The sequence below is a fragment of the Pristiophorus japonicus genome, chromosome 26 (genome assembly GCF_044704955.1).
Source record: "Pristiophorus japonicus isolate sPriJap1 chromosome 26, sPriJap1.hap1, whole genome shotgun sequence".
Taxonomy (NCBI): Eukaryota; Metazoa; Chordata; class Chondrichthyes; family Pristiophoridae; genus Pristiophorus; species Pristiophorus japonicus.
Window position 1 is genome coordinate 21,235,210 of NC_092002.1, and position 22,779 is coordinate 21,257,988.

The 22,779-nt window shown below is 45.7% G+C and overlaps 1 protein-coding gene across 1 annotated transcript in view; it reads left to right on the top strand.

The window, feature by feature from the left end:
- The window catches only part of LOC139239237 (adenosine deaminase domain-containing protein 1-like), a 101,716-nt gene that overhangs the window by 65,097 nt on the left and 13,840 nt on the right, over positions 1-22,779 (top strand). The window contains exons 5-6 of the mRNA XM_070867928.1: positions 15,861-15,935; positions 21,842-21,967. Of these exons, the coding sequence (XP_070724029.1) occupies positions 15,861-15,935; positions 21,842-21,967 (201 nt within the window). The remainder of the gene's footprint in view (positions 1-15,860; positions 15,936-21,841; positions 21,968-22,779) is intronic.

The following is a 22,779-nucleotide window of genomic DNA, read 5'->3' on the forward strand; positions in this document are numbered from 1 at the left end:
AAAGAGGGAAATAGGATTCTGGTAGTTAAACTTATCAATGGACAAATCTGCCGCAAACACGTGGATCAAACAAAAAGGAGGTTCAGCAACCCCATAGAAGAAGCAGAGGAAGAATACGATATAGAGTTTACTCCACCACAGGTGACCGAACACCGGAACCAAGCGGAGGAGAGCCCAGTCACTGTGGGAAGTCCGGACAGACCTGAGGCACCGCAAACAGCAGACACTCAGGCCAGCGCCCAACAACCAGAGCCCCAACTCAGGTGCTCTGCAAGAGCGTATATCACCAGAGAGATTTAACCTGTGATCCCAATAAGACTTTGGGGGAGGGAGGTGATATCATGTTTTCAACCAGCATTGTAACCCATGTATAAACTGACCTAAGTTGTACACCCTGAGAACACTGACCACAAGGGGGTGAACTTGTGGGAGACATACCTAACCTGGACCTTCAAGTATAAAAGGGTAAGCTCCACCCACTTCCATCACTTGAGTGCTGTGGAATAAAGGACAGGTCACAGACTGACATTCTCTCAAGTATGGGCCTCGTGTGCATTTATACTGTACAGTAAGGACGTATCAAGAAATGCTTCCAGGAGATCCGCTGTGGGTATGGCCTCCTGTGCAGTGCTGCTCTTCTCTTCTCCAAGCTGCTCCTGCTCTCTCCTGTCTTCTTTGCTACTCCCCCTGTCCTCTAGCCTTAAAAGTAGGCCTACCAGAACACCCATGACTGCAGTGAAAGTGTTTCAAAAGCTGGCCAGCACTGCTAAGAGTGTAGGACCCTTAATTAAATATTTTACTAAGCTTTTCAAATACTTCCAGCATGCGCCCTGGTCACCGACACAGAAGTCCAATCCAGTATGGTGGGTGGAGCAATTCTGGTACAGGAAAGGCACGTCGCCCACCATATTAGAAGCTTAGAATAAAATGGGTGTGGTGCCAAGAATTTCTAGGCCTATAAGTTCTTCCCACATAGGAGTAGGTTAGTTCAAATAATATTTTTACCATTGCTATCTGCATTGCACTTATGCCACTGGATGGTGTGGCCCTCATTTGCCTTTCTGCCATTGATGTTGCTTTATTGCTATTATGCCGAAAAAAAGAGGTGAGTTTCTTAAAATAGAAATCTACTGCATATACAGCACATCATTGACCACTGTCGGTATTGTCAGCTACAAGTCTTTACCGTCTGGTTAGCGAAAAGATTTAGTTTCCAAAACTATAAAGAGTGCAAAATAAAATTGCACTAATTATATGAAGTCGGCAGCTGAAGTCTGAATGAAGCAGCTAAAGTGATCCCAGGCAGCAGTCCCATCAAGATGCTTGGATGATGAGAAATATGCACTGGGCCATTCACGGAAGTGATCTTGATCTATGCTGAAAGAAGCTGTCGTGGTGAATGCTGTCTGTCATTGGAAGATGTGTTGTGACATAATCCTTGCATATTATCAGATCTTAAGCGATAATCAAAAATTAATTATTGGGGGGGAAATACTGGAAATACTGTGTGCGTAGTCAATATATGCCCAAGATAATATATTACCTCCACTGTGAAGTGCAGTAGTTGTCTCAGTTGATATAAACAAATTGATTTACTCTTTTGAACAAAATTACAGGGCACAAGATAAAGTGGCCGGTTTAGTGGCAGAGCATTATCTGATTCTGATTTACTTCTTTTGTTGTATATGCGTCAATATTTATGAGTAAGATTACACAAACTAATTTATAATATAACTAATTTTAGCTTAGATTTTGGAGATGAAGCGAGGAGTGAAAAAAGGACAGACTGTTTCATACCTTAAATGTGATCTATCCAAGTCTAGTTTAAAAACCTGATAGAAAAGTTGCACCTTCAGAACTGATTTTTCATAAATGTAGGCCTGTGACTGGAAATCTACGGAATTTATTATGGTTGTGTTTATCAGTGATGCAGAGACCGTGCAAATACAAGGGCAGTTTGCTTACTGACTTTACCATTCAGGTTTTAGCTTTCACTTTGAACGTTCTAGTCTAATCCATGATAGTTAATAGAATGTTTAGTATGCTGTTCCACTGGTGATCTTATTTCCTCTGGATCTCTGCTCTGGGTCATTTGTTGTTTTCATGGACATTGCCAAAGCTTTGCAGACTAAACAATTTATTGTGCAATAGTTTCCTTCCAAAGCTATGTGCGTATTTATGTAGTTTACTTTCAAATAACTACATAAATATGATCGAATTTTACATTAAGTTTGAACATGATTTAGTTAAATCCAAATCTAAGGTCTTAAATCTAAAAGGAAACTATGTAGGTATGAGGGGAGAGTTGGCTAAGGTAGATTGGGAAAAGGTATGAAAGTAGTCAAGCAATTAATACTTAATTCACAACAAACATACATTCCTTTAAAGAACAAAAACAACACAAGAAAAGTGATCTAATCGTGGCTAACAAGCAAAGAGAAATTAGATCAAAGGAAGAGGCTTATAATGTTTCCAAAAATAGAGTAAGCCTGAGAATTGGGAGGATTTTAGAATTTAGCAAAGGAGGACCAAGAAATGAAAAATAGAATATGAAAGTGAACTAGCGAGAGACATAAAAGCAGACTGTAAAAGCTTCTACAGGTATGTAAAAAGGAGAAGATTAGCAAAAGTAAATGTAGGTCCACTACAGGCTGAGATAGGAGAAATTATAATGGAGAATAAGGAAATGGCAAAGAAATTAAACATTTCCAGAATGCATTCGATAAAGTGCCACATAAGAGGTTACTGCACAAGATAAAAGTTCAAGGGGTTGGGGATAATATATTAGCATGGATAGAGGACTGGCTAACTAACAGAAAACAGAGTCGGGATAAATGGGTCATTTTCCAGTTGACATTGACTAGTGGGGTGCTGCAGGGATCGGTGCTGGGTCCTCAACTATAAACAATCTATATTAATGACTTGGATGAAGGGACCGAGTGTAATGTAGCCAAGTTTTCTGATGATACAAAGATGGGTGGGAAAGCAAATTGTGAGGAGGACACAAAAAATCTGCAGATGGAGTATAATGTGAGAAAATATGAGGTTATCCACTTTGGCAGAAATAATAGAAAAGCAAATTATAATTAAAAGGGGAAAAATTGCAAAGTGCTGCAGTACTGAGGGACCTGGGGGTCCTTGTGCATAAAACATAAAAAGTTAGTATGCAGGTAGAGCAAGTAATCAGGAAGGCAAATGGAATGTTGGCCTTTATTGCAAGGGGGATGGAATATAAAAGCAGAGAAGTCCTGCTACAGCTGTACAACAGGGTATTGGTGAGGCCACACCTGGTGTGCTGCATATAGTTTTGATCTCCATATTTAAGGAAGGATGTACTTGCATTGGAGGCTGTTCAGAGAAGGTTCACTAGGTTAATTCTGGAGATGAGTGGGTTGACTTATGAAGATGGGTTGCGCCTATACACATTGGAGTTCAGAAGAATGAGAGGTGATCTTATCGAAACATACAAGATAATGAGGGGGCTCGACAAGATAGATGCAGAGAGGATATTTCCACTGACAGTGGAAACTAAAACTAGGTGACATAATCTCAGAATAAGGGGCTGTCCATTTAAAACAGATGAGGAGGAATTTCTTCTCCCAGAGGATTGTAAATCTATGGAATTCTCTGTCCCAGAAAGCTGTGGAGGCTGGGTCATTGAATATATTTAAGGTGGAGATAGACAGATTTTAGAGCGATAGGGAATAAAGGGATATGGGGACCAGGCAGGGAAGTGGACCTGAGTCCATGATCAGATCAGCCATGATCTTATTAAATGGCGGAGCAGGGTCGAGGGACCAGGTGGCCTACTCCTGCTCCCATTTCTTATGTTCTTATGCTATAGAGATAGTGGATGCATTGGTTGTCATCTTTCAAAATTCCATTGATTCTAGAATGGTTCCTGCAGATTGGAAGATATAACCTTGCTATTTAAGAAAAGAGGGAGAGAGAAAACTGGGAACTACAGGTCAGTTAGCCTGACATCAGTAGTAGGGAAAATGCTAGAATCTATTATTAAGGATGTGGTAACAGGGCACTTAGAAAATAATAATAGGATTGGGCAGTGTCAACACGGATTTATGAAAGGGAAATCATATTTGACAACTCTGTTAGAATTTTTTGAGGTTGTAACTAGCAGAATAGATATGGGGAACCAGTGGATGTGGTGTATTTGGATTTTCGAAAGGCATTCGATAAGGTGCCACACAAGAGGTTATGGAACAAAATTAGGGTTCATGGAATTGGAGGCAATTGGTTAATGGACAGAAAACAGAGTAGGAATAAGCAGGTCATTTTCCGATTGGTAGGATGTAACTAGTGGGGTGCCGCAAGGATTCGTGCTTGGGGTCCCAGCTATATTCAACAATCCATATCAATGATTTGGATGAGGGGACCAAATGTAATATATCCAAATTTGCTGATGATACAAAGCTAGGTAAGAATGTAAGTTGTGAGGATGATGCAAAGAGACTTCAAGGGGATATAGACCGGCTCAGTGAGTGGGTAAGAACATGGCAAGAACATGGAATATAATAGAGAAATGTGAAATTATCTGCTTTGGATCCAGGCATGATGCCAGAGGACTGCTAATGTGGTGCCCTTGTTTAAGAAGGGAGAAAGGGATAGGCCGAGTAATTACAGGCCTGTCAGCCTAACCTCAGTGGTGGGAAAATTATTGGAAAAAATCCTGAAGGACAGGATCAACCTACATTTAGAAAGGCAAGGATTAATCAGGGACAGTCAGCGCGGATTTGTTAAGAGAAGATCGTGTTGACTAACCTGATTGAATTTTTCGAGGAAGTAACCTGGAAGCTCGATGAGAGTACTACGTACGACGTAGTGTATATGGACTTTAGCAAAGCTTTTGATAAGGTTCCACATGGCAGACTAGTCACGAAGGTAAAAGTTCATGAGATCCAGAGCAAATGGGCAAGTTGGATCCAAAATTGGCTTGGAGGGAATGGTTGATGTATGTTTTTGTGACTGGAAGGATGTTTCCAGTGGGGTTCCACAGGGCTCAGTACTGGGTCCCTTGCTTTTTGTGGTATACATCAATGATCTAGATTTGAATATGGGGGTATGATTAAAAATTTTGCAGATGACACTAAAATTGACTGATTAATAATGAAGAGGAAAGTCATGGACTGCAGGAGGATATCAATTTACTGGTCAGGTGGGAAGAAGAGTGGCAATTGGAATATAATTCGGAGAAGTGTGAGGTAATGCACGGGGAGGGCTAATAAGGAAAGAGTATACATATTAAAAGGTAGGCCACTTAGAAGTGTAGATGAACAAAGGGACCTTGGAGTGCTTGTCCACAGATCACTGAAAGTAGAAGGCCATGTGGATAAGGTGGTTAAAAAGTCATACGGAATGTTTGCCTTTATTGGCCGAGGCATAGAATACAAGAGCAGGGAGGTTATGCTTAAATTGTATAATACATTGGTTAGGCCAAGCTGGAATATTGCCTGCAGTTCTGGTCGCCATATTATAGGAAGGATGTGATTGCACTGGAGAGGGTGCAGAGGAAATTTACGAGGATGCTACCTGGAATGGAGAAATTTGGCTATGAGGACAGATTGGATAGGCTGGGTTTGTTCTTGAAACAGAGGAAGCTGAGTGGAGACCTCATTGAAGTGTATAAAATTTTGAGGGCCTGGATATAATGGATAGCAAGGTCCTATTCCCCTTGGTGGAGGGGTCAATTACGAGGGGGCATAGGTTTAAGGTGGTTGGTGGAAGGTTAGAGGGGATTTGAAGGGAAGCTTCTTCACGCAGAGGGTTGTGGGGATCTGGAACTTGCTGCCTGGAAGAGTGGTGGATGCAGAAACCCTCACCACATTTAAAAGGTGCTTTGATGGGCACTTGGAAGTGCCGTAACCTGCAGGCTTATGGACTTAGAATTGGTAAGTGGGATTGCACTGGATAGCTCTTGTTGGCTGGCGCATACAGGATAGTAAGTACATCATGGAATCTAATGCGGCCAGAGTGATCTAGACTAGCTTCGATCGCCTGGATGGGTCGGAGAGGAATTTTCCCAGATTTTTTACCCCAATTGGCCTGGGTTTTTATCTTTTTTTTGCCTCTCCCAGGAGATCGCATGGCTGCGAGTGGGGTGGAGTGTAAAATGTTGCGATACATGGGGTATCGCAGTAGTGTGGGGCGGACTGGTCGGGCCGGATGCTCTTTCCCTGTCCGCCATTGTTCATAGGTTTATGTAACCTTCAGGGCTGCTGACCGAGGGCCGTGTGTCAAGGCTCTTTGTCAGCCGGCGGGGACACGATGGTGTCCTGCACATTTCTTCTTGATTTCTCAGTTTTAAAAAACAGCTGAATTCCACTGACGTTTTAAGAAATGAGTGACAGGACTATTTCTTTCCTCCTATTCTTTATAGTCCTTGCTTTTTCATTAAATGTTGTAGTTTCTTCAATTCTGCATTCAACCATTAAAGATCCTATGTTGTCTACAAGTTATAGTCTGAATGATGATCCCTGTAATGTGCAAATCGATGTTGAAAGGCTTGTCACAACCTTTAAGAACACGTTTTCTAAGTAAAACACCTAATGCTATCATTTTTCATTAATATAATAATGGGTATTAGTTCAAATAAATGTTTACATTTATTTATTGTTAAATTCATTGTGTATTTTTATCGCCTCACAGAAAGCCATAACTTAATGTGACATGCATGGTATTGTGAGCTGAAATTGCTTGTCCCACATTTAGCAGTAGAATGGTAATGTGTCCCTTTTCTAGACATGTTTCGATGTTTCTAAGGTAAGTTCACTTGCCTGGTCACTGTGACCAAAGGGTAGCATGACAAGCATGATCTTATTGGGCTGCTGTGTAATATTTCAACAGAGTAATAATCATGAGTGAATTTGAAAAGAAAGAGTTGCATTTATATAGCGCCCTTCATGACCTCGGGCTGTCCCAAAGCACTTTACAGCCAATGAAGTACTTTTGAACTGTCCTCACTCTTGTAATATAGGAAATGCAGCAGCCAGTTTGTGCACAGCAAGCTCCCACAAACAGCAATGCGACAATGACCAGATAATCTGTTTTTATAGTGATGTTGGTTGAGGGATAAATATTGGCCAGGACACCAGGGATAACTCTCCCTGCTATTCTTCAAAATAGTGCTGTGGGAGTCGAGAGAGGCAGCGGCCTATAAAAGGCTCAGCAGTCCGGGGAGCGTCGAGAGAGGCGGGAGTCGAGAGAGGCAGCGGCCTATATAAGGCTCAGCAGTCTGGGGAGCATCGAGAGAGGCGGGAGTCGAGAGAGGCAGCGGCCTATAAAAGGCTCAGCAGTCCGGGGAGCGTCGAGAGAGGCGGGAGTCGAGAGAGGCAGCGGCCTATAAAAGGCTCAGCAGTCCGGGGAGCGTCGAGAGATGCAGCGGCCTATAAAAGGCTCAGCAGTCCGGGGAGCGTCGAGAGAGGCGGGAGTCGAGAGAGGCAGCGGCCTATAAAAGGCCTAGCAGTCCGGGGAGCGTCGAGAGAGGCGGGAGTCGAGAGAGGCATACCGGTGCAGCTCCAGCTGAGAGAGAAGGCAAAAAAGAAGTAGAAATAAATCAAAAGGTGACGTCACAGCCAACGTGGTAAGTGATTGGCTGCTGATTGGTAAGTAGTTTTTCTTTTTCTTTATTAGTCAGTAACTTTTAACAGTGTTGTTGCCAATTTAAGGGTATCTAAGGGTTAAGTCATGGCAGGACAGCTCGGTCACGTGATATGCTCCTCCTGTACCATGTGGGAACATGGGGACAACACCAGTGTCCCTGACGACTACATGTGCGGGAAGTGTGTCCACCTCCGGCTCCTGACGGTCCGCGTTGCGGAGTTGGAGCTGAGGGTGGATTCACTCTGGAGCATCCACGATGCTGAGAATGACGTGAGTATCACGTGTAGCGAGTTGGTCTTACCGCAGGAGGAGGGTCCACAGCCAGCGAGGGAATGGAAGACCAGCAGCAAGAGTAGTGCAAGGAAGTTAGTGCAGGGGTCCCCTGTGGTCATCCCACTGCAAAACAGATACACTGCTTTGAGTGCTGTTGAGGGGGATGATTCATCAGGAGAGGGCAGCAGCAGCCAAGTTCATGGCACCGTGGCTGGCTCTGTTGCACAGGAGGGCAGGAAAAAGAGTGGGCGAGCGATAGTGATAGGGGATTCAATTGTAAGGGGAATAGATAGGCGTTTCTGCGACCGCAACCGAGACTCCAGGATGGTATGTTGCCTCCCTGGTGCAAAGGTCAAGGATGTCTCGGAGCGGGTGCAGGACATTCTAAAAAGGGAGGGAGAACAGCCAGTTGTCGTGGTGCACGTTGGTACCAACGACATAGGTAAAAAAAGGGATGAAGTCCTACGAAATGAATTTAAGGAGCTAGGAGCTAAATTAAAAAGTAGGACCTCAAAAGTAGTAATCTCGGGATTGCTACCAGTGCCACGTGCTAGTCAGAGTAGGAATCACAGGATAGCTCAGATGAATACATGGCTTGAGCAATGGTGCAGCAGGGAGGGATTCAAATTCCTGGGGCATTGGAACCGGTTCTGGGGGAGGTGGGACCAGTACAAACCGGACGGTCTGCACCTGGGCAGAATCGGAACCAATGTCCTCGGGGGAGTGTTTGCTAGTGCTGTTGGGGAGGAGTTAAACTAATATGGCAGGGGGATGGGAACCAATGCAGGGAGATAGAGGGAAACAAAAAGGAGGCAAAAGCAAAAGACAGAAAGGAGATGAGGAAAAGTGGAGGGCAGAGAAACCCAAGGCAAAGAACAAAAAGGGCCATTGTACAGCAAAATTCTAAAAGGACAGAGGGTGTTAAAAAAACAAGCCTAAAGGCTTTGTGTCTTAATGCAAGGAGTATCCGCAATAAGGTGGATGAATTAACTGTGCAAATAGATGTTAACAAATCTGATGTGATTGGGATTACGGAGACATGGCTCCAGGATGATCAGGGCTGGGAACTCAACATCCAGCGGTATTCAACATTCAGGAAGGATAGAATAAAAGGAAAAGGAGGTGGGGTAGCATTGCTGGTTAAGGAGGAGATTAAGGCAATAGTTAGGAAGGACATTAGCTTGGATGATGTGGAATCTATATGGGTAGAGCTGCAGAACACCAAAGGGCAAAAAACGTTAGTGGGAGTTGTGTACAGACCTCCAAACAGTAGTAGTGATGTTGGGGAGGGCATCAATTAGGGGTGTGTGCAATAAAGGTGCAGCAGTTATAATGGGTGACTTTAATATGCACATAGATTGGGCTAACCAAACTGGAAGCAATACGGTGGAGGAGGATTTCCTGGAGTGCATAAGGGATGGTTTTTTAGACCAATATGTCGAGGAACCAACTAGGGGGGAGGCCATCTTAGACTGGGTGTTATGTAATGAGAGAGGATTAATTAGCAATCTCGTTGTGCGAGGCCCCTTGGGGAAGAGTGACCATAATATGGTGGAATTCTGCATTGGGATGGAGAATGAAACAGTTAATTCAGAGACCATGGTCCAGAACTTAAAGAAGGCTAACTTTGAAGGTATGAGGCGTGAATTGGCTGGGATGGATTGGCGAATGATACTTAAGAGGTTGACTGTGGATGGGCAATGGCAGACATTTAGAGACCGCATGGATGAACTACAACAATTGTACATTCCTGTCTGGCATAAAAATAAAAAAGGGAAGGTGGCTCAACCGTGGCTATCAAGGGAAATCAGGGATAGTATTAAAGCCAAGGAAGTGGCATACAAATTGGCCAGAAATAGCAGCGAACCTGGGGACTGGGAGAAATTTAGAACTCAGCAGAGGAGGACAAAGGGTTTGATTAGGGCAGGGAAAATGGAGTATGAGAAGAAGCTTGCAGGGAACATTAAGACGGATTGCAAAAGTTTCTATAGATATGTAAAGAGAAAAAGGTTAGTAAAGACAAACGTAGGTCCCCTGCAGTCAGAATCAGGGGAAGTCATAACGGGGAACAAAGAAATGGCGGACCAATTGAACAAGTACTTTGGTTCGGTATTCACGAAAGAGGACACAAACAACCTTCCGGTTATAAAAGGGGTCGGGGGGTCTAGCAAGGAGGAGGAACTGAGGGAAATCCTTATTAGCCGGGAAATTGTGTTGGGGAAATTGATGGGATTGAAGGCCGATAAATCCCCAGGGCCTGATGGACTGCATCCCAGAGTACTTAAGGAGGTGGCCTTGGAAATAGTGGATGCGTTGACAGTCATTTTCCAACATTCCATTGACTCTGGATCAGTTCCTATGGAGTGGAGGGTAGCCAATGTAACCCAACTTTTTAAAAAAGAAGGGAGAGAGAAAACAGGGAATTATAGACCGGTCAGCCTGACATCGGTAGTGGGTAAAATGATGGAATCAATTATTAAGGATGTCATAGCAGTGCATTTGGAAAGAGGTGACATGATAGGTCCAAGTCAGCATGGATTTGTGAAAGGGAAATCATGCTTGACAAATCTTCTGGAATTTTTTGAGGATGTTTCCAGTAAAGTGGACAAGGGAGAACCAGTTGATGTGGTATATTTGGACTTTCAGAAGGCGTTCGACAAGGTCCCACACAAGAGATTGATGTGCAAAGTTAGAGCACATGGGATTGGGGGTAGTGTACTGACATGGATTGAGAACTGGTTGTCAGACAGGAAGCAAAGAGTAGGAGTAAATGGGTACTTTTCAGAATGGCAGGCAGTGACTAGTGGGGTACCACAAGGTTCTGTGCTGGGGCCCCAGCTGTTTACACTGTACATTAATGATTTAGATGAGGGGATTAAATGTAGTATCTCCAAATTTGCGGATGACACTAAATTGGGTGGCAGTGTGAGCTGCGAGGAGGATGCTGAGAGGCTGCAGAGTGACTTGGATAGGTTAGGTGAGTGGGCAAATGCATGGCAGATGAAGTATAATGTGGATAAATGTGAGGTTATCCACTTTGGTGGTAAAAACAGAGAGACAGACTATTATCTGAATGGTGACAGATTAGGAAAAGGGGAGGTGCAAAGAGACCTGGGTGTCATGGTACATCAGTCATTGAAGGTTGGCATGCAGGTGCAGCAGGCGGTTAAGAAAGCAAATGGCATGTTGGCCTTCATAGCAAGGGGATTTGAGTACAGGGGCAGGGAGGTGTTGCTACAGTTGTACAGGGCATTGGTGAGGCCACACCTGGAGTATTGTGTACAGTTTTGGTCTCCTAACCTGAGGAAGGACATTCTTGCTATTGAGGGAGTGCAGCAAAGGTTCACCAGACTGATTCCCGGGATGGCGGGACTGACCTATCAAGAAAGACTGGATCAACTGGGCTTGTATTCACTGGAGCTCAGAAGAATGAGAGGGGACCTCATAGAAACATTTAAAATTCTGACGGGGTTAGACAGGTTAGATGCAGGAAGAATGTTCCCAATGTTGGGGAAGTCCAGAACCAGAGGTCACAGTCTAAGGATAAGGGGTAAGCCATTTAGGACCGAGATGCGGAGGAACTTCTTCACCCAGAGAGTGGTGAACCTGTGGAATTCTCTGCCACAGAAAGTTGTTGAGGCCAATTCACTAAATATATTCAAAAAGGAGTTAGATGAGGTCCTTACTACTCGGGCGATCAAGGGGTATGGCGAGAAAGCAGGAATGGGGTTCTGAAGTTGAATGTTCAGCCATGAACTCATTGAATGGCGGTGCAGGCTAGAAGGGCCGAATGGCCTACTCCTGCACCTATTTTCTATGTTTCTAAGTCCACCTGAGGTGGTAGTTTAACATCTTATCTGAAAGCCAGCATCTCTGATGATGCAGCACTCCTTCAGTACTGCACTGGTGTGTGAGACTGTAATTTTGTGGAATGGGACGTGAACCAACAGACTTTTGACTCGATGCGAGGGTGCTACCCACTGAGCCACGGCTAGCATTAGGGAAGTAGTTACATATAACAGTGATAACTACATTGCTTTCATTTTTTTTTCAATAAATAATATAACCAGTATAAACAGCAAATGCTGGAGTAACATAGCCGGTCAGGCAGCATCTGTGGAGAGAGAAACATTTAATGGCCGGGATATCGGCGGGGCCAGGCGATGTCAGTGCCGGGTCACAGCCCCGCTGCTGGCTCCATCCCGCTCTGGAAAATGAATTTACGTTGATGGGGCTTGTTAAGCCGTCCCAGCGTGTTTCCCGGCCCAATTCAAGGAAGCGGATGTTATTCATGACATGTCATCAGCCAGTTTACTTGACAGGATCATGGCCAACTTTCTTTTGACGTTTGCGCTGTCTGTGTTCTACAGTATTGAAGTGCTGCAAACCTAAAATCACTGCACAGAGGTGGGAGTCCGAGCACGCAGGGCGGAAGGGACCTCCCAGAAGCCTGGCTGCACATTGCACAGGGGGGCACAAGCATGGATGTGGTCAGGAGGACCTGGGTGCAGTGGCGTAAACCTTTCAATGATCTCAGTAGATCACATTAGTATAAAGCTGCACTCAACCTCATCCTGTTGTGCCTCTCATCACATCCTCATCACTCTGCCTTCCCTACCCTACTCCTGCACATCCTTACACCAACTTACCTTGCACCTCCCCACCCATCCCTCGCTATCTACATTATCACATCCCCATCTCACTAGCCACCCCTCACACTCAACCTCATCCTAGTGCAATCATACCAACTAACAACATGGGTGTTTTATCCAATGTTCATGTAAACTTTCTGTTAATGTGCTGTCAAACATTGAAACTTTTATTACAACACTTTCTGTTTTTGGGCAGATTTGTGTGCACCTTTGAAAGTGGCTTAGTGAGTTGCAGTGAATGGTGAGATATAAGGGTTATCCCCTCCCTACATTGGCAGTGGGTGTGAAAGGAATGGTTGGACATTGTAGGGACACTTTATAGTGTTGGTGTGGGGTGGTGTCATCCTGGCGCGTCATGTGGCAGCCAGGGTATACCACGTTAACTGAAGTAAATCTAGCCATGGTGAGACCATCCCTGGCCGCCCAGACACCAATGAGCTAGGGTGCTGATGCCCTCTGTCCTGTGCAGCATGAGGTGATTGTGGAGAAGGTTAGTGGTGTTGTCGATGCTGCTGGTGTTGGGGCTGATCGTGGTCAGATTCTGAGGACTAAGGAGAGACCGTATAAAGGGCACCTATGTTGATGAAGTAGAGATGACAGAAACATTCTGTCAATGGTAAAAGATTTCTTCCAATGAGGTAAGAGTGAATGGAGAGCGGAAAGTGAAATGCCTGCAGAATCTGCTGGAAATGCCCTGAGGAAAGTGATGATGTCAGGTAGGAGTTTTTACTGTACATTTGAAACTGTCAAGTAATCAGCTAGAGCAATGGCCACTGAACTCCCGCGTCAGGTTCATAGATGTGGTCCCCGAGCAGCGTGGATCCCGTGGGTGAGCATTTAAAAGTTAATAGGCTTAAAGCATTATTAAGGGTCTGTCAACAACCAAATAGTTGGGTTGCCCGCCTCTGTGGGCCAGATCAGAGATCTCACGCGTGTCTGTGGGAAAGGCGGGTTGACAGAGGGGTCCCGACCCACTCAAAAATAATGAAATTTCCCACCCAACCTGCCCCCTGACGACACCCCGCCCCCACACTCCCCCGAAAAATCCAGGCCAATGTTTCAGCTCGGTGACTCTTTGTTACCTGCGCTTTAAAATGCCTGACTGCCTCTATTGTGGTGCTGCAGTAGCAGTCTCACTGCAGTAGCACTGGAATTTTGCAGCCGAGCACTGGCAAACTCCCTCTCTTTATTTTTAAGGATGTGCTTATTTGTACTGCAAAAATGGCCACCATGCTCCACCCTTTGTCTATGATTGGTCCCCTTGGAATTTCACAGGACTGTGTAATCGGAACCGCCCATCCCATGACGGTGCAAATTGTAACTCGATCCACTTTGACTTCCTGAAGTGACAGAGGACAGAGCTCCCCAGAAGACAGCAAAGGCACAGGTGTATCCTTCCCACAGCCCCCCCACCCCCAATCCCACCATAGATGGGGCAGGCATTGTGCACTGATTGTTAACAGGTCTATTATGTATGAAGTGAATAGTGACACGGTCGTGACTTCTGGATACCATCCACTCCAGTTGCAGGGAGTTGGAAGAACGTGATCTGTCCTCCCTAAGTTCCCTCTCTCCCCTACGATAACCCTCCCGTCCCCACCCGTGGCCCTCTCTCCCCACCACGCCCCCCCAAGTGTGTCTCTCTCTCTCTCTCTCTCTCTCTCTCTCTCTCTCTCTGCTTCCCCTCCCAGCCCCTTGCTCTCCCTCCTCCTAGCCCCCTCCTCCCCCCCGCTCCCCAGCCCCCATCTCTCCCCCTCGCGCCCCCCCCCCCCTCCTCGCTCTCCCTTGCCGCCCGCCCCCCCCCCAGCACTCTCCCAGTCCCCCTCGTTCTCACTCTTCCCCCCCCCTCCCAGCCTGCTCCTCTTGCACTCTTTCCACCCCCCCCCACCCGCTCCTCTTGCGTTCTCTCTCTTTCCCCACTCCCGGTCTCGCGCTCTCTCCTCCTGGTCTCTCCCTCTCTCTCTCTCACCCACCCCCCCCCCCCCCCCCCCCTCGGCCTCCTGCCGCTGTCGCTCACAGGCCTCCTCGGCCACTCCCCGCTGCCGCCTATGGGCCCTCTCGACCCCCTGCCGCCGCTCTCAGCCGTCCACAGGCCCTCTCTGCCTCCTGAGAGGGGTCAGAGCGGGGGAGAAAGTCTGGGCCAGGGCTTGAGCGGGCGAAGAGTTGGGGCCTCAGCGGAGTCTCAGGCCTCAGGTCCTGCTTCTCGGCACCGTGGAGGGAATGATTTGGGGCCGGGATGGGGGGATGGAGCTTTACAAGGGGGCGGGGCTTGTCAAAAAAAGTTTAGTACAAATAGTTACACTTTTTTTATTCGTTCCTGGGATGCAGGTATCACTGGAAAGGCCAGCTTTTATTGCTCATCCCTAATTGCCCTTGAGAAGGCGGTGGTGAACCGCTGCCGTCCGTGTGGTGAAGATGCTCCCACAGTGATGTTTGGGAGGGAGTTCCAGGATTTTTGACTCAGTGACGATGAAGGAAAGGCAATAAATTCCAAGTCAGGATGAGTTGCAACTTGGAAGTGGTGTTTTCATGCGCCTGCTGCCTTTGTCCTTCGAGGTGGCAGAGATCGTGGGTTTGGGAGGTGGTGTTGAAGCCTTGGCGAGTTGCTGCAGTGCATCTTGTAAATGGTACACACTGCAGCCACGGTGCGCTGGTGGTGGAGGGAGTGAATGTTTAAGCTGATGGTTGGGGTGCTAATTAAGTGGACTGTTTTGTCCTGGATGGTGTCGACCTTTTTGAGTGTTGTTGGAGCTTCACTCATGCAGGCCAGTGAAGAGTATTCCATCACACTCCTGATTTGTGCCCTGTAGATGGTGGAAAAGCTTTGGAGAGTCAGGAGGGGGGACAGAATACCCAGCCTCTGACCCGCTCTTGTAGACACAGTATTTAAGTGGCTGGTCCTGGTCCTGTTAAGTTTCTGGTCAATGGTGACCCCCAGGATATGGATGGTGGGAGATTTGGCGATGGTAATGCCATTGAATATCATGTGGTGGTGATTAGAGGCTCTCTTGTTGGAGATAGTCATTGCCTGACACTTGTGTGGCACGAATGTTACTTGCCACTGAATGTCGTCCATGTCTTGTGCATGTGGGCATGGACTGCTTCATTATCTGAGGAATTGCGAATAGAACTGAGCACTGTGCAATCATCAGCGAACATCCCCACTTCCAACTCTGTGATGGAGGGAAGGTCATTTATGAAGTGATTGAAGATGGTTGTGCCGAGGACACTGCCTTTTGATGGCGGGGGAGCCTGTTGTACATAAAATTACTCCAAAAAATATAAGCAGATTAGTTCATCCTTTCTTAAATCCAACAGCTCAAGCTCCAGAAGATACAAAGCCATCTGCAGCTGTCAAAGTGTCATCTGTGAGAAGCCCACGAGCCTCAAGCGGTAAGAGCATTTACAAACTTTGTATTTTACTCAGGAAAATGATTTAACTTGAAAAAGAACTTTTGAGTCCTTCAATTAGCACTGCCCTGCAATGTATCAGTAAGTAACCTTTAGCATTGTTGTTGCCAAATTAAGTTTATCTAAGGGTTAAGTCATGGCAGGACAACTCAGACACGTTTTATGCTCCTCCTGTACTATGTGGGAAGTCAGGGACGCATCCGGTGTCCCTGACGACTACATGTGCGGGAAGTGCATCCTCCTCCAGCTCCTGATAGACCGCATTGCAGCACTGGAGCTGCGGCTGGATGAACTCTAGAGCATCCACGATGCTGAGATTGATGTGAATAGCACGTTTAGTGAGTTGGTCTTTACCGCAGGAAAAGAGTACACAGCCAGATAGTAAATGGGTGACCAACAGGAAGAGCAGTGCAAGGAAGGTAATGCAGGGGTCCCCTGCGGTTATCCCCCTGCAAAACAGATACACCGCTTTGGGTACTGTTGAGGGGGATGACTCATCAGGTGGGAGCAGCAACAGCCAAGTTCATGGCACCGTGGCTGGCTCTGCTGCACAGGAGGGCAGGACAAAGAGTGGGAGAGCTATAGTGATAGGGGATTCGATTGTAAGGGGAATAGATAGGCGTTTCTGCGGCCGCAACCGAGACTCCAGGATGGTATGTTACCTTCCTGGTGCAAGGGTCAAGGATGTCTCGGAGCGGGTGCAGGACATTCTGAAAAGGGGTGAACAGCCAGTTGTTGTGGTACATATAGGTATCAACGATACAGGTAAAAAACAGGGTGAGGTCCTACAAGATGAATTTAGGGAGCTAGGAGCTAAATTTTAAAAGTAGGACCTCAAAAGTAGTAATCTCAGGATTGCTACCAGTGTCACGTGCTCGTCAGAGTAGGAATCGCAGGATAGCTCCGATGAATACGTGGCTTGGGGAGTGGTGCAAAAGGGAGGGATTCAAATTCCTGGGACATTGGAACCGGTTCTGGGGGAAGTGGGACCAGTACAAACCAGATGGTCTGCACCTGGGCAGGACCGGAACCAATGTCCTAGGGGGAGTGTTTGCTAGTGCTGTTGGGGAGGAGTTAAACTAACATGGCAGGGGGATGGGAACCTATGCAGGGAGACATGGAAATTAAATGGAGGCAGAAGCAAAAGATAGAAAGGAGAATAGTAAAAGTGGAGGGCAGAGAAACCCAAGCAAAAACAAAAAGGGCTACATTACAGCAAAATTCTAAAGGGGCAAAGTGTGTTAAAAAGACAAGCCTGAAGGCTCTGTGCCTCAATGTGAGGAGTATTCGAAATAAGGTGGACGAATTAACTGCGCAGACAGCAGTTAACGGATATGATGTAATTGGCATCATGGAGACATGGCTCCAGGGTGACCAAGGCTGGGAACTCAACATCCAGGGGTATTCAACATTTAGGAAGGATAGGCAGAGAGGAAAAGGAGGCGGGGTGGCGTTGCGGGTTAAGGAGGCGATTAATGCAATAGTAAGGCGGGACATTAGCCTGGATGATGTGGAATCTGTAAGGGTGGAGCTACGGAATACCAAAGGGCAGAAAACGCTAGTGTGAGTTGTGTACAGACCACCAAACAGTAGTAGTGAGGTTGGGGACAGCATCAAACAACAAATAAGGGAATAAAGGTACAGCAGTTATCATGGGCGACTTTAATCCACATATTGATTGGGCTAACCAAACCGGTAGCAATGTGGTGGAGGAGGATTTCCTGGAGTGTATTAGGGATGGTTTTCTAGACCAATATGTCAAGGAACCAACTCGAGGGCTGGCCATCCTCGACTGGGTGATGTGTAATGAGAAGGGATTAATTAACAATCTTGTTGTGCGAGGCCCCTTGGGAAAGATAAGTGACCATAATATGGTAGAATTCTTTATTAAGATGGAGAGTGACACAGTTAATTCGGAAACTAGGGTCCTGAACTTAAGGAAAGGTAATTTCGACGGTATGAGGGGTGAATTGGCTAGAATAGACTGGCAAAGGATACTTAAAGGGTTGACGGTGGATAAGCAATGGCAAACATTTAAAGATCACATGGGTGAACTTCAACAATTGTACATCCCTGTCAGGAGTAAAAATAAAACTGAGAAGGTGGCTCAACCGTGGCTAACAAGGGAAATTAAGGATAGTGTTAAAACCAAGGAAGAGGTATATAAATTGGTCAGAAAAAGCAGCAAACCTGAGGACTGGGAGAAATTTAGAATTCAACAGAGGAGGACTAAGGGTTTAATTAAGAAGGGAAAATAGAGTACGAGAGAAAGCTTGCAGGGAACATAAAAACTGACTGCAAAAGCTTCTATAAATATGTGAAGAGAAATAGATTAGTGAAGACAAATGTAGGTCCCTTGCAGTCGGATTCAGGTGAATTTATAATGAGGAACAAAGAAATGGCAGACCAATTGAACAAATACTTCGGTTCTGTCTTCACGAAGGAAGACACAAATAACCTTCCGAATGTACTAGGGGACAGTGGGTCTAGTGAGAAGGAGGAACTGAAGAATATCCTTATTGGGCGGGAAATTGTGTTAGAGAAATTAATGGGATTGAAGGCCGATAAATCCCTTGATAGTCTGCATCCCAGAGTACTTAAGGAAGTGGCCCTAGAAATAGTGGATGCAGTGGTGATCATTTTCCAACATATCGACTCTGGATCAGTTCCTATGGACTGGAGGGTAACGAATGTAACACCACTTATTAAAAAGGGAGGGAGAGAGAACATGGGTAATTATAGACCGGTTAGCCTGACATCAGTAGTGGGGAAAATGTTGGAATCAATCATTAAGGATGAAATAGCAGCGCATTTGGAAAACAGTGACAGGATCGGTCCAAGTCAGCATGGATTTATGAAAGGGAAATCATGCTTGACGAATCTTCTGGAATTTTTTGAGGATGTAACTAGCAGAGTGGACAAGGGAGAACCAGTGGATGTGGTGTATTTGGACTTTCAAAAAGCTTTTAACAGGGTCCCGCACAAGAGATTGGTGTGCAAAATCAAAGCGCATGGTATTGGGGGTAATGTACTGACATGGATAGAGAACTGGTTGGCAGACAGGAAGCAGAGAGTCGGGATAAACGGGTCTTTTTCCAGAATGGCAGGCAGTGACTAGTGGGGTGCCGCAGGGCTCAGTGCTGGGACCCCAGCTCTTTACAATATATATTAATGATTTAGATGATGGAATTGAGTGTAATATCTCCAAGTTTGCAGACGACACTAAACTGGGTGGCCGTGTGAGCTGTGAGGAGGGCGCTAAGAGGCTGCAGGGTGACTTGCACAGGTTAGTTGAGTGGGCAAATGCATGGCAGATGCAGTATAATGTGGATAAATGTGAGGTTATCCATTTTGGGGGCAAAAACACATAGGCAGAATATTATTTGAATGGTGGCAGATTAGGAAAAGGGGAGGTGCAACGAGACCTGACTCTCATGGTTCATCAGTCATTGAAAGTTGGCATGCAGGTACAGCAGGTGGTAAAGAAGGCAAATGGTATGTTGGCCTTCATAGCTAGGGGATTTGAGTATAGGAGCAGGGAGGTCTTACTGCAATTGTACAGGGCCTTAGTGAGGCCTCACCTGGAATATTGTGTTCAGTTTTGGTCTCCTAATCTGAGGAAGGACGTTCTTGCTATTGAGGGAGTGCAGCGAAGGTTCACCAGACTAATTCAGGGATGGCTGGACTGTCATATGAGGAGAGACTGGATCAACTGGGCCTTTATTCACTGGAGTTTAGAAGGATGAGAGGGGATCTCATAGAAATGTATAAGATTCTGACAGGACTGGACGGGTTAGATGCGAGAAGAATGTTCCCGATGTTGGGGAAGTCCAGAACCAGGGGACATAGTCTAAGGATAAGGGGTAGGCCATTTAGGACTGAGATGAGGAGAAACTTCTTCACTTAGGGAATTGTTAACCTGTGGAATTCCCTGCTGCAGAGAGTAATTGATGCCAGTTTATTTGGATATATTCACGAGGGAGTTAGATATGGCCCTTACAGCCAAGGGGATCAAGAGGTATGGAGAGAAAGCAGGAAAGGGGTACTGAGGGAATGATCAGCCTTAATCTTATTGAATGGCGGTGCAGGCTCGAAGGGCCAAATGGCCTACTCCTGCACATATTTTCTATGTTTCTATGTTACAAGAGTGGTGAATGAAATTACTGCTTGCCAAGCTACTCAATAACCCAAGTAATGGTTAAGAACATTTTAAACCATCCTTAAAAATCTTGCCGTCCTCATAAGTAAAGTTCTGTTTGAAATGCGACATAATCTAAAGGTCCCCTTGATGTGCATGTCAGACGCTGGGCTAGATTCTCCTGGGCGGGAAATCGGGCAGGTTAGCCATAGAGAATGACACCAACGCAGCCTACCGCAACCTCAACCCTGACCTGGATCTTCCTCACCCTGAAGTAACCAGCACTGGTCTCACCCCCTCCCCAGTGGGTTTTCCTGCTACCTGCCACACCTACCACTACATCCCGGGGACGCCATGTGCTAGGAAGCAGCAGTCTGGGGTCGCCTAATGGAGGCAGATGGCTTTGTACCGAGTTCCTCTCCCTCCAGTCTAGCCCCCACTTCCTGCTGTAGGGCTTGGTGTGTATAAAGGCCTACTGGGCTGCCACTTTGTTGATCTTCAGGGCTCTTCTGCGCCGATCAATGCCTGACAGCCTGATGTGGTGCTGCAATAGTGGTCCCACTGCAGCATCACTGGGACTTTGCAGCCGAGCACAGGCAAGCTCCTCATTGATAGCAGGGAGCCTGCTGTACGTATAAAATGACCCCCAGTGCAGGGAACTGGGTAGGGCTATGGGCAGAGTTGGAGGATGGGGGCTGGAAGTCCTGTAATGCTGGAACTCTGCCCAGAGAGGGGAATGCATCCCATTATGTGTTGTATCTAACTTTAAACGTGTCTCCCTCAGATTGTTTATTTTCAATATAAAAGTTTGTATTTAATCATATGCATCTTGACGGCATTGTTTTTTTTGTATCCATTTCTAAAAATTCAATCGTTTTAAATAATTATCATTACAATTAATCCAATTGCCCATATGAGGGAACTATATTAACATACGCATTGAACCTAAAATCATGCAATTCTGTGAGCGTGGGCTCAGCTGTCAAAGGTTTAGTCTCTTTCCAGTAGCTCCACTCTGCAGTGTAAAGAGGCTTTGCACTGTAAATATAAAAGGAAATGAAAGACTTGTAATTATATAGCCCCCATCACAAACCTAGGGCATTATGGTAATTAAGTACTATTTTTAAGAAACTATTGTAATGTAGAAAGTGCTACAGCCAATTTGCACACTGCAAGGTCTCACAAATAGCAATCTGATAATGACCAGATAATTAAAAAAAATATTAGTTGAGGGATAAATATTGGCCAGGACACAGGGGATAACTCCCCTGCTCCTCTTTGAAATAGTGCCGTGGGATCTTTTACGTCCACCTGAGGACAGACCTTGGTTTAACGTCTCATCTATAAGACGGCACCTCCAACAATGCAGCTCTCTCACAGCACTGCACTGGAGCGTCGGACTAGATTTTGTGCTCTAGTCTCCGGAGTGGGACTTGAACCCACAACCTTCTGACTGCTATCAGTGTGGTGCAGCCACAAAGCCAAATGTATTACAAGTGCAAAGTTGAAAGCACTTTGTTTTCCTACCAGTCCCATTGAGCTTCTATGAATTGATGAGCCTCTTAGAGACTTAGAAGATGGTCTACTTTCTGGGCTGGTAAATGAAAGCTGTTGCAGGAAATGGAGGAGGGATCACTTAACAGAGAGGCAATAAAGTTTGAATGAGAGAATGTGATTTTGTTTTGTGTCCTAGTCCATCTATTTTCTAAATATGGTTATTTGAGTGGCATCTCTTTTTGATTTATTTTAGAAAATCTAGTTACTCACCCGATCCGTTGTGCAGCAATTAGCAATTGTATGTTGAATAGGCTCTTGGAGTCTCTTCCCAAGTACAAAACCTGCAGAGGGACCCTGGCTGCGTTCATAGTGGAGAAAGGTAAGTTCCTCACCCTTTGCATGGCACTTCATTGTGATGGAAAGTTACAACTTGAGGTGGAAAAATTATTTGCTTCTTCCATCTTTCCTTTTTTTTTTAAAGTAATTTTATCAGTAAATTTAATGCTCACTGGGGGCAGTAAAAAGCTGGCAAAAGAGAATTTTCCTCTGCACTAAGTAATAGTGTCAACCTCTGATTTGGCGCCGATGTTCCCCCTAAGGTGCGCAACTGTCCGCACAGCAAATTTAAAGAGATCACTTGCTTAAACCACAAATTAGAGGGAACATTGGCACAGGAAAGTTGAAAGCTGCCCCCATGTTATCCAAATCATTGACAGGATTCTCCCATTGGTAGTAATGATCACCAATCGTATCTGTGCTTTATGCCTGGTTGCATAGAAATACAGCACAGAAGCAGGCCATTCGGTCCAACTGGTCCATGCTCCACACGAGCCTCCTTCCACCCTACTTCATCTCACCTTATTAGCATGACCTTTTTCTTTCTCCCTCGTGCTTATCGAGCATGCCCTTAAATGGTTGGCAGAATTTCCCAAGTTCTGGAGTATTATTAGGAACTTAAATGTCATGAGTTGTTGAAGGGGGTGGGCCAGTATCAAAAGATTTAAAAAAAATATATATATTTTCTTTGTTTTTGCAGTACTGCTTTAGAGGAGTAAGATAAATTAGAGACTGATCTCCGATATGGCACAGTAGAAGTTTACTTATGGGCCAGCACAGCTGTGATTACAGGCTCCAGGTATACATGGCAGAATAAGGCTAAAGGTTAAATAACTTGGGGGTAGGGAGGGGGGG